Below are 14,962 nucleotides of genomic sequence, written 5' to 3'. Positions count from 1 at the left end.
AGAGCTCTATCTGCAAAAAATCTTCTACCTCTATCGTTGTGTCGAGGCTTAATCTTTAGAATATACCAATCATCTTCTTGCGTTTATCAGGATTGAAAAATATATATATAGGTACACTGTTTCTCAAGATTAGGAGCTAGAAGTTGTGAACCATGCACTTAACCAGATCGATTGCATATCGATCGAGGCTCTCAATCTGACATGCAGGACTCCTGCTGCATGACCCCGTCAGTGCTGAGCACGGCCGGGACGTCGACGAGCAGTCGCACCAAAAGCGGAAGAAGCTGCAGCTCCATAGGATCCAACAGGAAGCCCAAGGGCGATTCCCGGATCCACAACACGCCTGTCGAGTGTGTGCGAATGACATGTCAGTGCTACCGACATCCCCATGTCTGACGGCGACTTCATGTGTCGACCATCCGCGTGCTACATACGCCCCACCTCCGACGGGCCTAGAAAGATAGAAATTTCCTCAGTGGGACTCAGATGCTGTATGGGAACCTCGCGTGCCGGTCCACTATGTGTTATGGACCATGGCCAGCTCGAGAGCCTCTGGCTCAGCGCTGCTCTGGGATAGACACGCACGACCAGCGTTGTCCTACGGGGTTGCACCCGGGGCGAGTAAGGACCTTGCTAGACGCATTGCACTCGCATCGCCCTTGGGGCCTGCATTTAGGAGTACCGGTTGTCGGTTTGCACGGACCTTTGGTCGAAGATGTAGGGATGAGCCGTCTTCGAATGGAAGTAACGGGCTAACGATTCTCGTGCTCGTGCTCTGCAAGAAGTTGAGGTGAAGCTCAGCCTTGATGCTGGAATTTCGTCCGTCTCCCCGTCAGTCAGACTTTTCCTAGAGCTCACAACAGTCCCAGAGATTCCCTCAAAGCAGCAATTTAGTCTACAGAAAGTATCACCAAGCGAGTTTCTTAATCCCAGGCGACCGCTCCTGGGAGGATTATCCTAGGGCTCACATCTAGCTCAGGTTTGATTCTGGAAGGTAGGTTCTCAGAGCATTTGTTCTAGCCTAGGACAATGCGACTCCAGGGGTAGTTTACCCAGGACAGAAACCCTCCTTGGGAGACTAGTCTTGGGAGGAATGTAGCTCCCAGGACAGGCAGAAAGCATTCATCTACATTGCAACCTAGCCAAGAAAATTGAAGAACCACAGGGATTTGAAAAGAGTAAATTTCTTCCGCTACAGAAGAGTCGTGGTCCTGCCGATGGATAAAGAGGGGAAGTATGGGTCTACTTTGTGATCAATGCAGAACCTAGGAAGAATGTCTCCTACGCCCGTAATGCATCTCCTGGCCCAAATGCTTTCAAAACAAGATTCGTTGTCATATCATGCATATGCACAATCGGCTGAATGCACGGTTCACAGATTTGGCAAAAGAGATGACTCAGTGTGAGCAATCGTAGGCCTAGTCAATATTTCTCTCTACTCTAATGTGGGAAGCAGGACAAAATAGTGAGAAACCTTCAATCAGGTGGGTGACGAGTCCGCCTTACCCTTTTTGGAAATGAAAACATGCAAAGACAACACTGTCGCGCTCTAATCCTGACAACACCAAACCTCGGGCATACTTTTACCAAGCTATCGATCAAGATGTCGGGTTCATACCCAGCATGGGAAATGGATAGCATGGCTGGGTACCCATCATATCCTCCAGTGCCTCTTTCTGAACAATGTTGCCCGACAGAGCACTCCCTTCCTTTGGAGTCTTACAAAACACATCCTCCGGCCCACAACACGCACTACCCACCATATTCACCAGTGCCCCCTTTTGACCATTTTCACCCGACAGACTACTCGAAGTCTTACAAACCATACCCTCCAATCAATGACGCCCAGTCATTCACATCGAGCAACAATGCATTTCTTTCAACCAACAACACTTGTCCACAGCCGTGTTATCCACCAATGCGAGGATACAATTATGCCCGCTCAGATCCATTCCAGCAACTGCAGCAAAGTCATAAACCAGTGTACCTTTCGCCGTCATATGACTTCACATCGAACGGATCAGCCCATTATCCACACAACACAAGCACCGGCACCACTCCAACGTGGTCAGAGGCAGCAAACCCGCCAGCTCCAGCGCCAGTCGACGGACCGGAAGACCACGCGTCATTCTATCACCTCACATCAGCTACACCAACAACTTCCCCGTACAAACCGAGCAATCACACCAACTCATCAACGTCAGCGCATTCACCGATCCCACCGTCCGCAAAGTCGGTCAATCCCCCTCCTCCAGCAGCGTCAGCGAACCCGCCGTCCGACCGCTCCAGGCAATACAGAGCCCGACTCGGTGCGGTCAACGGCGTCCGAACGGCCTCAAAGCAAACCGTCGGGAAAGCCACCACCGCCCAGCTCCCGGACAACCCTTGCCCCATCTGTGGCCTCGGTCACAAACGGCCGTACCATCTCGAATCCCATTTCATCGGGTGTGCGGAAAGCCACGGCAATCCCGAAGGCTACTTCTGGAACGAGCTGCTCGTGTACAAGAGACGGGTCCGCAGTGCGAGGGAGCGGGATCAGGCCCGGAACGGAGCGGGGCACGGCGGTGGGAAGCGCGCGAGGGTCGAGGAGGGGGACGAGACGCCGAGGGGGGAGGGAGGTGGTGGTGGTGGAAAGCGCGCTCGGGTCGCGGGAGGCGGGTTGAGATTCGGCGAGGCGCTGTCCGTCGCGCTGGGCTACGAGGATTTACTGTCGCTGGCGGAGCGGGTGCACCGTTCATGTTTTTTCGACGGGTAGAGCCATCCGATCACATCCGTACCTCAGCTCAACGATCATATGACCTTCCCAAGTCTCCAAAAGCCTTCACAGCGTCAATGCCCACCGCGGCCCGAAGACGGAGAATGCAAGGTTCGGGTGAAGTGCATCCAGGTACCCACAGTTCGATCGGCCGTGGCCTTTACCTCTACAACCAACTCCCCATCAAATTCCATCCGGTCTTCCAGACAACCCTTGCTTCCACCTTCCCAGTCCCGCAATCTCACGCGTCGAAACCCTTCGCGTCGACCCGGATTTTGCACATCAATCAATCAAACGCGTTTCTTTCTTCTTCTCCTTCTCCCCCGTAGATTTCCACCACACGAGGTACATCCACCCGCGGAGCCCTACTCCGCCCCACCGGAGCGGAATCCGCAATACAATTTTTCAGTAGACCGGTCGGAATATGTTAGGTATGCTTCGTTGGCCGAACCCCCCCGAAACGGACCCCGTCCGCTCTTGTCACGTCGGTGATACACATTTTTTTTTTTTGCATACGAAATGAATGCTCTGCTCGATTACTGACTGTTACGCCGACAACACCCCTTTCCTGATCGGGAGTCGAAGGCAGGTCCGAGTGCTGTTGGAAGGAGCTGCCGTGGCGATAAGTGCCCGCAGGGTATTGATTTTTTCTTCTCTGAAGAGCGGCAGGATTCAGGACGGCTGTATTACTTTGGCGAACGAGGCTGGCGAGTCATCATGATGTGATGGGGGTGATAGTATTCCCAGATATTATCACCCGAATGGTAGATTTGCGGCTCGGATTTTGTTTTTCGGTCGAAATATGGGCATGATGTATGTATCAGGAACAGAATGTGTCATTCAAAAATTGGCAATCGTGACATGCCGATAGCTACTTAGTAGGAGCGATGAACCATCGAGGCGCAGAGCCCGAGAGAAATGCCTTGGGAGCGCTGTGCCAGATTTCAAGAACCCCTCATTCCGTGAATGGGACGATTCTAGTACGCCTGACGTTCCAATGCTCCCTTCCGAAATACCGCTCCGTCTTGAAGCTCCAATTGAGGTTCGCGACGACCATGTTCTGACAGCCTTGGATGTATACCTGGACCTGCTTACCGACATCTTCACCCCACATGGGCAGCTCGGCCAAGGCGAGATACCAATCGCGGTAGCGGTCCTTCATAAGCTGATCCACACAATCGTAGGCCTCTGTTTGGGTCTTGCCCTGCCGGATGTAGATGCTAACCAGGGTGTGCTCAAAGCCGAGTCGCTATGCGAGGTCAGCTGTGTGTATGCTGCATGGTTCCAGATGGGGTGACACAACCTTTTCCTTGTGATATGACAGGACATCATTCTGTCTGTAGGATCGTCAGCATAGTGAGATGGTCGTTCGACAGGGGAAGACTCACAGTACGGTCAACTCGGTAGAAAGTCGCTGGATGGTCTGAATGGATTTGCAGGCGATGACTTCGTCACTGATCGCGATGCCATAGCAATACTCGACCATTGCATACAAGGGGTATGCCGCTATCGTCTGGCATCTTGTCGCCAAATACCCATTCAAGTCAAAGTTGTTGGGGTCGATGCAAGCTTCAGTCTGCTGAATGAGTCCATTGCAGGAATCCGTCATCGAGCCCCTGAATCTCCCTTGCGTCTCTTTCGACGAGTCCCGCGCCAGACGAAGCCAGACGCTCCGAAACACCTCCACAAGTATGTTCTCGCTCACCACTACGCCTTCCAAGCTGGTCGCCTCCAGCGTGACCAGTAGGTTATCCACCAGCTTCTTCGCTTCTTCCGGTCTATCTCTCAATTCGCCCCCGTCAAAGGGGTCGTCGAAGTCGAATGCCCAATTGAGCCAATCGCACACGTTCCGGAACTCGTCGGGCCTAGCATCTGGTACGAGGATAGCTCCAAGATAGGGAAAGTCTCCCATGACATGCACTTTGCTCTCCCTTTCGTTGAAGCCCGAGTGTTCGGATGAAGGTGTCTGATTCTATTTTGATTTCATCCTAATGTTTGTTCATCGCTGGGGGTAGGGAACAGAAAGAAACAAACATATCGGGTAAATAGACCATTTGTTGCCGCACCGTTCCATTTTCCCCATATGCCTTGTCTGCTGGAGAGGGAACTTCTTCTTCGTGAGAGCTGGCATTGGCCTGGTGTGGCTCTTCTCTCGGGACGGAAGCTTTGTACTTGACGACAACCTCATGGATTAACTTTTGAGGAGTTGATCCTCCCAGACATGACGCTTCGGAATTGCGTAGCATCATTTCACGGGCGGGAGCTTGGTCCTTGGAATGTGATTCGTGTGCTATCATCGTCTCTGTAGAACCCATGCTGAAAAAAGCTTTGTTGGTTGCAAGGTTTGAGATTGTCAAAAAGTTATCGATGGGATCATGGGACACCACATTCCAGAAAAGCTAAGCCTGAAACTTTTGCGATAAGCAGCTGTTGAAGCGCCAACATTAGTGTGATGCACACGAGATAGATACTCGTGAGATTTTGGGCGGCGCCATATCTTGGAGATTGGGCGAATTACTAATTCATACCCCAAAAGTATGAATCCTTACCGAATCATACCCCTAATTACTGAATCATACCCTTACACCAAATATCACCCAAATATGGGGTATGATTCGGTAATTTGCCTCTTGGAGATTGATTCCGCCCAGGCCGGGATAATCGCACTCTAGCCAACAGTGTTCATGCGCATATGGGACGTGCAGGACCTCGACTTGGCGCTGGTGCATGGACCGAATTTATGGTGTGCACGTAGCGAGGTAGAAGGTAGTATAGCCAAGAGCCATGCCGCCCGTCGAGATGGGCCGTGATTAGTCTGAAGAAAGCCTCCGAAAGGCTCTATCGATTGAGGTATCATTTGCATTGGAATCTTACGTGTGTTGAAGTCAACTTTGCCTTCAGGAACCTCTCTCTTAGTGGCGTTTGGATTTTTCTCTCCCCTTTGTGCAGAAAGTCTAGCCAGCTGAAAGATCAACTTCTGCGGTGACATGTGGTACGTTGCAGATATCTCGCATTCTTTTGGCACCTGGCGTCCATAGCTCACATGGTTTCTAGAATTAAGTTCGTATATAGATATGAGGCAGGGACGATCATGCGGGGGTTGCAAAGGCCTCCCCAGTCATAAGTCATAAGCTTTATGGCTAGGCCTGTAGGACTTTGCAATCCAGCTTGAATAGAATTTTAGGTACGTCATACATGTATGTAGGCTGCGGTGAGATCACTGATCATCTTCACACAGCACGATAGCGAATCACTTCAACGGCTGATCATTCATTGGTCATTGGTCACGTTCTGGAACAAGCTCCGTGACGGGGATGGCCGATGCTTCAACATAGTGCATCATTTATTCATCATAATTCATCGAACCTTCTGGAGATAGTCCCTCTTTAACAGGAGATAGGTTTCGCAAGGGATGTTGAAGACGAGTTTAACGAATTGATAAAGATCAACAAGGTCCACGCTGGTTTCCTCGTTGTGCGGTAAGTCTTCCCGATCCCTTACCATAATCGATGCCGGATGCCCGCTGTGATAGCGCCCGCGACGGTGTCTGGTAGTGTGCTACTTACAAGTACTCCACAGAGGCAAACCAGGTTACCCGTAGGTATTTTTTTTATAACCATGACTGGATCGCCAGCAGGGATTAAAATCTTCCTTCGACCACTTTCCAGCCGCTGACGAACTCTGACAGCCGGTTTCGCGATGAACGTCAAGGACTTGGGAAATTTGAGATTGCCCTTTTGAAACCAAACCGTCGAAGGGATGCGTCAACGCTAACGATCAACCTTTCTTTTCCTCCATCATCCATCCCGTCACATCAACGAATCTCCTCTTAGCAGATGTACTTTCAAACTTCGACCAGTCTCACACACAACACCTCAGCTCTTCACGATCGTGTCATTTTCCCAAAAAATAAAGGTGGAGTAGACCGGGCTAGGTGGGAAAAGCGGTCAAATTAAGCCAGTAGGGAGGTTTAGCAATGTAATTCAAAAGAATGATTCAAAACGAAAAGGGTAATAATTCAATAGGCTAACCATATAGAGTAGTTATTAGCCTCATCAATCACCCACAAATTAAATCACTGTTTTATTGGAAAGCTTGCTTTCTCAATGCTCAAGACTTGAAAACGAGAATGGGTGCTACGCTAAGAGGCTAGTGACCAATCAGATCATCGGATTCTACCATTTTCAGTCTAAAACTCACCTTATTTCTTCATTTTCGATCTAAACGCGGGTGCACACGGGTACGTCCAAAAGAGGAAGCTGGAAAAGAACTTCAAAATCCTCAAATCTACCTTTTTTGATTCCTTTTCTTTTATCAAAAATATAATAATAAAGTAAGTTTATAAAGTTATAGAGTTAATTATACGCTTTCAAATAATGTAGCGTAGACGAAATTTGATAAAGTATTTGTAAAGATATACTAAACTAGTGAATTATCGAGCTTGCGAGAAGAGCCTCTCCGGCAGGAGCCCTCGGAGAGCCCTCGGAGAGCCCCCGGAGGGTTAGGGGGTTTCAGGGGGTCTCCCCCTGAGTATATTATAACGTCTCTCGATTCTCAGGGTTAGACCCCTTAAAATCCCTGAAGCCCTTCGGAGCTCTTTAAGGGCTCTCCGAGAGCTTGTATCGGAGGGGCTGTCAAAGCAAGCTCGAAATCAATCAAATATCACTAAAAAATCAAATTTCGAGCTTGCTTTGACAGCCCCTCCGATACAAGCTCTCGGAGAGCCCTTAAAGAGCCCCCGAAGGGCTTCAGGGATTTTAAGGGGTCTCCCTGAGAATCAAATATAGTCAAAAACCAGTACTCGGCAAGCTTTTCACTACTGGGAAGCCCGCGCTCCAGCACATATTATTATGAAACAGTGATTCAATTGCAAAGTTACCCTATACGGCGTTAGCGTAACTGCTTATTTGAACATAGCAAAAATAAAGAAATAATCTACCCACCTATCTAGATGTCATTATACATACCTCTCATTCTTACAGTACACAATGGCTACGAGCCATTCAGCCAGTCACTCAGTCAGCACTACCTACCCCGCCAGCTCACCACTCCACTCAACCAGCCACTTAGTCAGCCACTCACTTAGCCACTCAGTCTGATATTCTACAAGAGAAGGAGCAATGCAGTACGGAGAATATTGCGGAGACAGTCAGCAGCAGCAGTAACATAATAGACCTACTCTCCACGATCTCACACCAACCCGATACTCAGTAAGAGGAGGAATCACTACAGTAGGCAAATGCGGAGAATATTGCGAAGATAGTTAGCAGCAGTAGTGACACAACAGATCTACTCTCCACGATCTTACACCAATTCACTTAATTAGCTACTCAGCCAATCACTCAGTCTAATATTCTACAAGAGGAGGAATAATACACTACGAAGAGAATTACGGAGATAGTCAATAGTAGCAGTAATACAACAGGCCTGCTCTCTATAATCTTACATCAATCCATTCAGTTAGCTACTTAGCCAGTCACTCAGTCAACCACTCAATTAGAGCACTCAGTTAAGCAAGAGAAGGAAACATTGTAGTAGGCAAATAAGAAGAACACTGCGGAGAAACCAAGCGGCAATAAGGCCATCATCGTCAAGAACACCGCTCAGCTCTCCAAGATCCCACGTCATATGCTCTCTACAATCCCACGTCAAATTGCCACATAGCAAGCGGAGAACGACACTACAATTTGGCCTGCTATCTCCGCGTGCCTACAGAGATCTACACCGAAAGTCCTACACCCGCACTAGTGTAGTTCTAACCCTACTTTCGAAAAGCGGCCCTATAAAGGGGAAGCCTAGAAATATCTTCTCACAGCGCATGAATGAAACTTTAGATACTTCTTTTGGCTTAATAGAGGTATTAAGCTCCGAAACCTAACTAAGACTAGATGCGATTTCGAAGAACTCCAAACGCATTGTCTAGGTAGCCCTTTAGGTGGGACAATATCCGAAGTCTAAGCGCAAGAGTCTTGACGGGTACAGGACTTTCGGTGCAGACCTCTATAGACAATATCACATTATGATATATCACTGCAATGAGCACACAAGAGAAGGATCTACTGCGTCGACCACAGCCAATTGGACCTCTGCAGGCAAGGGTCACCTATCGGACGATGCATATTTGGACGAATTGAAACCGTCCGATGTGTCGAAATGTGGCCCCCGCGCATCCCAGCCACCATGTTTTCCAGCCACCTGATTTTGTACTGTATTTAGGACCTAGCCCCGAAGAGATTTTGAAGAATTAATCCGTCCGTTCTACACATCATATATCTAATATTCTAATATAATGTCTTATTTCGACAGTCATTTTATTATTCGAAAGCTTTCACTGCGGTAAGAGAACTCGTAAGATACTTACCACTAATTAGCCTGATATCTCTAATCCTTTCCAATATTTCGATACTTCTTATTACGAGGATATAGTATTTCTCTATTTTTTGTGGGCAATTGTTATATACTTTACTAGGGGGACGTATCTATAACGTGATATAGTGGCGATCACAGCTTAATAGCCTAGCAATATGACTATAAAGGTCGTCACAACGAGGGCCTTCTTATTAAAGGAGTTTATGATATATATATGTAATAAAAGAAGAAGAATAAGTGAAATTCAAAGAGATTTGTGACTCTTCGATAAAGGTTTCGCCGAAGTCCGTGATATTACCTAATCGGGTTAGCGGTAGAAAGGTAGGGCTGTTCCCGTTTTGAATCATTTCTTTTGAAAAAACTGCTAAACCTCCCTAGTCATGCTATCTTATACCTCAGTTCCGCGCCGGCGCCGCTTCGAAACACGCGCCGCCCAGCCTCAACCCGAGGCCATAAAACAGATCGCTCCAACTGTCTGCGCTTATGGGCACCCATCCGGTCCCGTTTATCGCAGTGCGGATACGCCTCTGTACCTTACCTTACTTGCTTACTCTTCTTGCACTGTGGTCCGAAGACCATGCTTGTCGGAAGTTGGTCAGACTTCCACGGCACGAGGCGGCGCGATGGAGTACGATGACATCTGACCTGGTGAAAGAAAGGTTCCTGGCCTGTGCCCTTCCTTGTTCGCCCTCTGCCTTTCTCGCCGGGTTTGGGCTTCCTTTCTCTTTCTGCCTCCGCCGCGCTCTCAGTGTCCGGATTTGACGACGGGCGGTTTGGCAGAGCGGGATACGTACCCTGAAATCCGGGTGATTGCCGCATGGTTGGATGCGACGACGAATGCGTGGGATGTGATACTGACTGGGAGTGGGTTTAGTGGAGCTAGAAGCGGGAGTAGGAGCGGCACGAATTGAGACTTGGGAAGGCACATTGAAATCGTGCTTGTTCGAATGCTACACTCGGTCAGGGTATCCCGCTGTTCGGTCGAGGTGCTGATGATATATATACAAGGCACTCTAGTGATCACACCATCACCTTCCCAAATGCATGGTTCCAACACTTGGGCCACCGTCTGCGCGTGATCATTTACCTCCCACTCATTCACTCATGATTACCGTTAGACTCGTACACACATGATCTGGCCTGGTATCATTCCATGCATTACCCATGCCCCATTACCTCCTCGGGAATAGTTTCAACGCCGCTCGCGGTGATGAAAAGTGTTGCACATGGAAGATGGTGACGCATAGAGCTGTCCTTTTGGGACAGCACACGAGAGAAGCTGTTAGATGTTTAGGTCGGATCATCGTCGTACCAGTCGTTGAGGGAGCCTAGCAGCTGCTTCCAGACGTTGCCATCCCAGTAGGTGTGATCCACAATATCCCTGAATTTTGCGAACGGTCCATCAGTCAATGGATAACAAAAGCAGGTACAGAGTCAGCTTACATGCCAATGGCCTTGAGACCGAGACCGTGGTCTAGTTTATCAAGCTTATCTATGCTCGCTTGATCATCGCCAAACCGGATGAACTGGATGGCAACATGTTCCTTAGGGCATCTTTTGGCAATCATACTTTGGACCAGGTCTCTGATGAGACCCTCAACGTCAGTGGGCTGCCACTTAGCGTCTGTCAGGATGTAGAAGCTCAGGGGCCTTTGCGGTTGCGGAGGAGGTTGACGTCCGTACACCGTTCTCGGGGGGTAAATCAATGTGCCAAATTTATTTATATGCTCTTGCAGAATGTTTTGTAGCCTTCCTCGCATGTCTGACACCCCCACGAAGGGCTCCTGGTGTATCGAGGACGAGAGTTTCGAGGATTTCCGCGAATTGACCTTTTTCCGGCTCTGGGTGAAGAAGATGTCGAGGCCGTCTTTGTCTGACTTCTTGACCATGTATGCCAACAATGAGATGACGCGTTCTATTTCTCTACTGTACTGCTTCATCGTGGCAGAGGTATCAATCAAAAAAATCTAGAGCCACCTCTTAGCGAGCTTCAATCTTGGAAGGACATGACTCACATGATCTCTCTTATCCAGAGAAGTCAGGTTTTCCTCTCCACGCAACACGGTATATTCACCACTTTTCTTCTTCCTCTTCCATTCATGGCCTTCATTGATGGATAGAGTAGGTCGTACCGGCTCCTCTTGAGGCTGCTGTACATGCTGCTGCGGAGAATTTTGATGAGTGTTAGCAACGGTTGAAGACGGGGTTGCTGGGAGAGGAATGACATGTGAGCCTTGTGCGCCAGCTGGTGAGCTTCCTTTGGCACCAGTGCTGCGTGGTCTACTGCTTTGGCTTGCTGACTTATGGTGATGCCTGTGAGAAGATGATTGCGATCTCGAAGACGAAGACGACCACGCGGAATCGTCGTCAGGCGGAAGAGGTTCCCGCAGTGGCAACTCTCTTTCCCCTCGTACGCGATAATGGTCATGTGGGACTTGAGGAGGACTCCTAGCCCCGACCCTGGCTTCGTTAGAATCGACAAGCTCGCCATTAATGTTTCCCACGAGCCCAACCACAGAGACATCGAATTTCTTTTCGGCATCTTTAATAAGTCGCTTTGACTTATCGAAAAGATACATAGCGTGGGGCCGGGTCTCATGCTGCAACATCTCAACAACAAGGCGGTCCACTACTGACCGAGTAATATGATCCTTGGTCTGTTTTGCCCTTAATATATCTTGATGTATGTTGTCAACCGCGTCGAGGAGATTGCCACCAAAGTGAAAGACGTGTTCACCCTCATCACCTCCTTTAGCCTTGATCTCCAAGCTTCGCTGACGTCTGTATTCAACAACTCTTTTCCAGCCGTGATGAGCCCAAACCGATGCTTCGCTGAACACACAGCCAATCGACCATACGTCCACGGCCTGTGTAACTTGTAAAGGGGAAGCTTCCATGTCTATGTGGGATCTGAAAGTCTCCGGTGCACCTAAGCGCTCATCAGTCAGATTGGAGAAGGCGGGTTTAAAGGTCCGGCCTACCATATGCGCGAGTACCAAAGGCGTCCAAGTCTGAGGGATCATTTGGCTGGGAGACGTTGGGTTTGAAATGAGCGAGTCCAAGGTCTGCGATCTTGAAATGACAGTCATATGGTGAATCTCCGTTTCCACTAAATACTAAAATGTTGGCTGGTTTAACGTCTTGATGCCAGCTGTTGGCAAAAACATTAGAGGTGATAGATATCGGATTGGGCACAACACATACCCGTTTATGATCTGAGATACCGAGCTGTAGTTCCCAATGTTACCATGAATGGTCATTATGCCATGTGTGACACCAAAAAGCCTATCCCAGAATATTGCGGTATCTTCGATTGTTGACGGCGACTTCGTGTTTCTCATGAAATCCTCTAGGGTTCCTTGGTCTGCATACTCCAAAATGATGTTGTATGAATCGCCGTGAATGAAGCCACCGTAGTAGGCAATTATGTGAGGAGATGGCTTTCCCGCCCATCTCAGTTTCATGTATGCGTCACGCTCAGCTTTGTAGTTTTCTTCAGCATCCGCAGCTCGATAAGTTTTCAGAACAAACGTGTTCTTGTGCTGGCGGCGGCGCTTCTGCTTCCATTCAGCTGACTGCGAGTCTATTGGGTAGAGGAGCCGAGCATACCGGTATGACATGACCACGCGGTCGTAGCGAATTGTAGTTTTCGTCAACCACAATTTTGTAGATGATGGCGCTTCCCCCTTCTCCGATCTTCTCTTTGCGTGTTATAGGCAGGATGTCCTCCTCTTTGAAGCGATCATTCATGTTGTATTCGAGGTTCGAGGCGCAAAATTGCCATTGTGCGTCCTTGAATTCCTCAAACTTATCCGGCGTTGTAATAGGGAAATCATCTGGTCGGGTGCGGTATGGCAACTTCTGGTCCCGCAAGGATTTGTATTGCTGGAAGTGGTGAATCATGGCCCCCTCTGAAATGCACAAAAGGGTTGCGAAAGATTGCAGATAATGTTCCCGCACATAATTCGCCTCTACTGCGGGTCTCTCGTCCGGTTTTAGCACGGCGTCGAGTAGATTCTCAACTTGATGAGGTCTTTTGAAGTAATTTGCCAGATTTGATCGGGGAATGAATCGGCATGTCGTCTCAAAATCAGGACCCCCAATCCCTGGCACTTGCGCTTCCGAAGAACGCGTCCATTTGTGGAAGGCTTGGAGAGCATCATTGTGTTGGGCGTATGATTGGACCATGGCAGAGGCGCATGAGAGGTAGGTGATGGCATAGTCGAGTGGCAGTATTTATGAGATGATGATGGGTCACAACTTGGTCATTGGACATGAGCAAAACCTGAGTCACGAATGGAGAAAAGATGATAGAAATTGAATGCATGGGAAGAAGGCGAAGCAGCTTCGAGGCTGTAGGTTGTTGTAGGCTGTGCCTCTCTTTTTCGTTGGAGTATTCGCAGCACAGTTGCTTACCTTTAACCATTACCCACCAGGCTACTCGGGGGGATCGCACTTCGGCTCCGAGATAGCCTATCGATAAGGTAAAGTACTAGTACCTACCTTGGAGCTAAGCGAAATCGCGATGAGTAGTCCCGGAGCTAAGTGTGCGTGTGGACTGTGGGCACGATGAAGCATTAAAGTACGCTTCGGGGGCGCTATTGGCTGGACCAACCGCTGTCATCGAGGCTCCGGCGAACCCTAGCTTATTTTATCCCCCACTTTCCAAAGGTCGAGACTCGAACCTTCATCCTGCACAAAAATTACAGCGTGGCTGGTGTAGGGATCAGTACCTAATACTAGGGTAGGGAGTACTGAATGCTGCTCTGTTTCTTCCGCCTTTGTCCACGTGCGCCGCAATATTAATGTAACATCGAGCTATTGAGTAAAGTTAGTATCGACTTTGAAGTACGTGCAACGCTAAAAGTACAGTAGCAACTAATGCATGAGCCGAGCGCTTACTCTAGGGGACTTCCTAAAGTAAATCTTGTGCGGCTCAAAATAATAATAATTGGGAGCCTTGAAGATACTTTAAGAGCCCCACCCTGCTTTTGGCGCAGCTCTCTGATGTTTTCATTCCCACACAGTCCACACACACACCCTTGCCACGCAGTCACTTTCCTTTTTCTCCTCCTTTTTTACCCTTCTCTCAACCCACACAGTATCGCAAGGCAGATTTACTTCGCCAAGTGGCCAGACGTCAAGCCTTGAATCCTACCCTGAAATCGACCCGCAAATTAGCGAACAGAGACTTGAGCCTCAATCATGTCTGAGTCAGTTTCTGCCAATGCAGTGTGGCAGTACGATTACATCGATCATTATCGACTTGACGAGAACATCATCGGTGGCTTCCTGGATCGAAAGTGGGGACACTACAAATATTATGTTAGGGCACGTGGCGTTCATGCGAGGTTATGGATGATCGACTGACTTGGCGCAGCGCAAGGGCGATGAATTCCGCTTCTGGGTGCCCCGGGCTCTTGACAAAGTTGCCTTCCTTCCCTCTTCGCGCGCGAGCAGTCCTCCTTCTGACATGGATGTAGGACGAGAAGAATAAGTTGATAGAGCTCCGCAAGCCGAAAGCATAGCCGTCTGAAGTGGCCGAGTACTCTACTCCGAGATGCCTTGGCTAAGCGCAATGATGCAAACGAAGGCTGCGCATGGCCTTGTTCACGAGTTACGGCCTATTGGAATTTGGATAGCGAGGTACCGGTACATGATTATTGGGTCGAGAGGCGTTTGCTTGGCTCGTTGGTAAACGGTAGGAGGAGCGAGCACGGCGGCACAGCCTTGTGATCCAAAATAGGGCGGTGATCCCAGTCATCCGCAGGTCCTTGCCCTAGCCACTGTCTTAAGGCTGCACAGCGTCCAAGGCTAGCTTTACGGTTTATGAATATA

General features: G+C 49.1%; 4 protein-coding genes across 4 annotated transcripts; 2 read left to right on the top strand and 2 right to left on the bottom strand.

The window, feature by feature from the left end:
• Positions 1-1,918: 1,918 nt before the first annotated feature.
• Positions 1,919-2,755, top strand: HO133_007373 (uncharacterized protein; the record flags this gene model as incomplete). The annotated part of the gene is made up of 1 exon (XM_037298264.1): positions 1,919-2,755. One exon carries the CDS (start codon positions 1,919-1,921, stop codon positions 2,753-2,755), a length of 837 nt encoding a protein of 278 aa, XP_037156899.1.
• A 955-nt stretch (positions 2,756-3,710) lies between these two features.
• On the bottom strand, positions 3,711-5,070 carry HO133_007372 (uncharacterized protein; the record flags this gene model as incomplete). Its single annotated transcript, XM_037298263.1, has 4 exons — positions 3,711-4,004; positions 4,059-4,092; positions 4,144-4,620; positions 4,790-5,070. The coding sequence occupies 4 exons, from the start codon at positions 5,068-5,070 to the stop codon at positions 3,711-3,713; spliced, it is 1,086 nt and encodes a 361-aa protein (XP_037156898.1).
• A 5,344-nt stretch (positions 5,071-10,414) lies between these two features.
• On the bottom strand, positions 10,415-13,312 carry HO133_007371 (uncharacterized protein; the record flags this gene model as incomplete). The annotated part of the gene is made up of 6 exons (XM_037298262.1): positions 10,415-10,505; positions 10,568-11,091; positions 11,140-12,053; positions 12,106-12,275; positions 12,329-12,681; positions 12,734-13,312. 6 exons carry the CDS (start codon positions 13,310-13,312, stop codon positions 10,415-10,417), a joined length of 2,631 nt encoding a protein of 876 aa, XP_037156897.1.
• Positions 13,313-14,329: 1,017 nt separating this feature from the next.
• On the top strand, positions 14,330-14,652 carry HO133_007370 (uncharacterized protein; the record flags this gene model as incomplete). The annotated part of the gene is made up of 3 exons (XM_037298261.1): positions 14,330-14,455; positions 14,505-14,552; positions 14,608-14,652. 3 exons carry the CDS (start codon positions 14,330-14,332, stop codon positions 14,650-14,652), a joined length of 219 nt encoding a protein of 72 aa, XP_037156896.1.
• Between the last annotated feature and the right edge of the window lie 310 nt (positions 14,653-14,962).

The sequence above is a fragment of the Letharia lupina genome (genome assembly GCF_014066315.1).
Source record: "Letharia lupina isolate WasteWater1 chromosome Unknown contig_3, whole genome shotgun sequence".
Taxonomy (NCBI): domain Eukaryota; kingdom Fungi; phylum Ascomycota; class Lecanoromycetes; order Lecanorales; family Parmeliaceae; genus Letharia; species Letharia lupina.
This window is presented reverse-complemented; position numbering and strand designations above follow the sequence as displayed.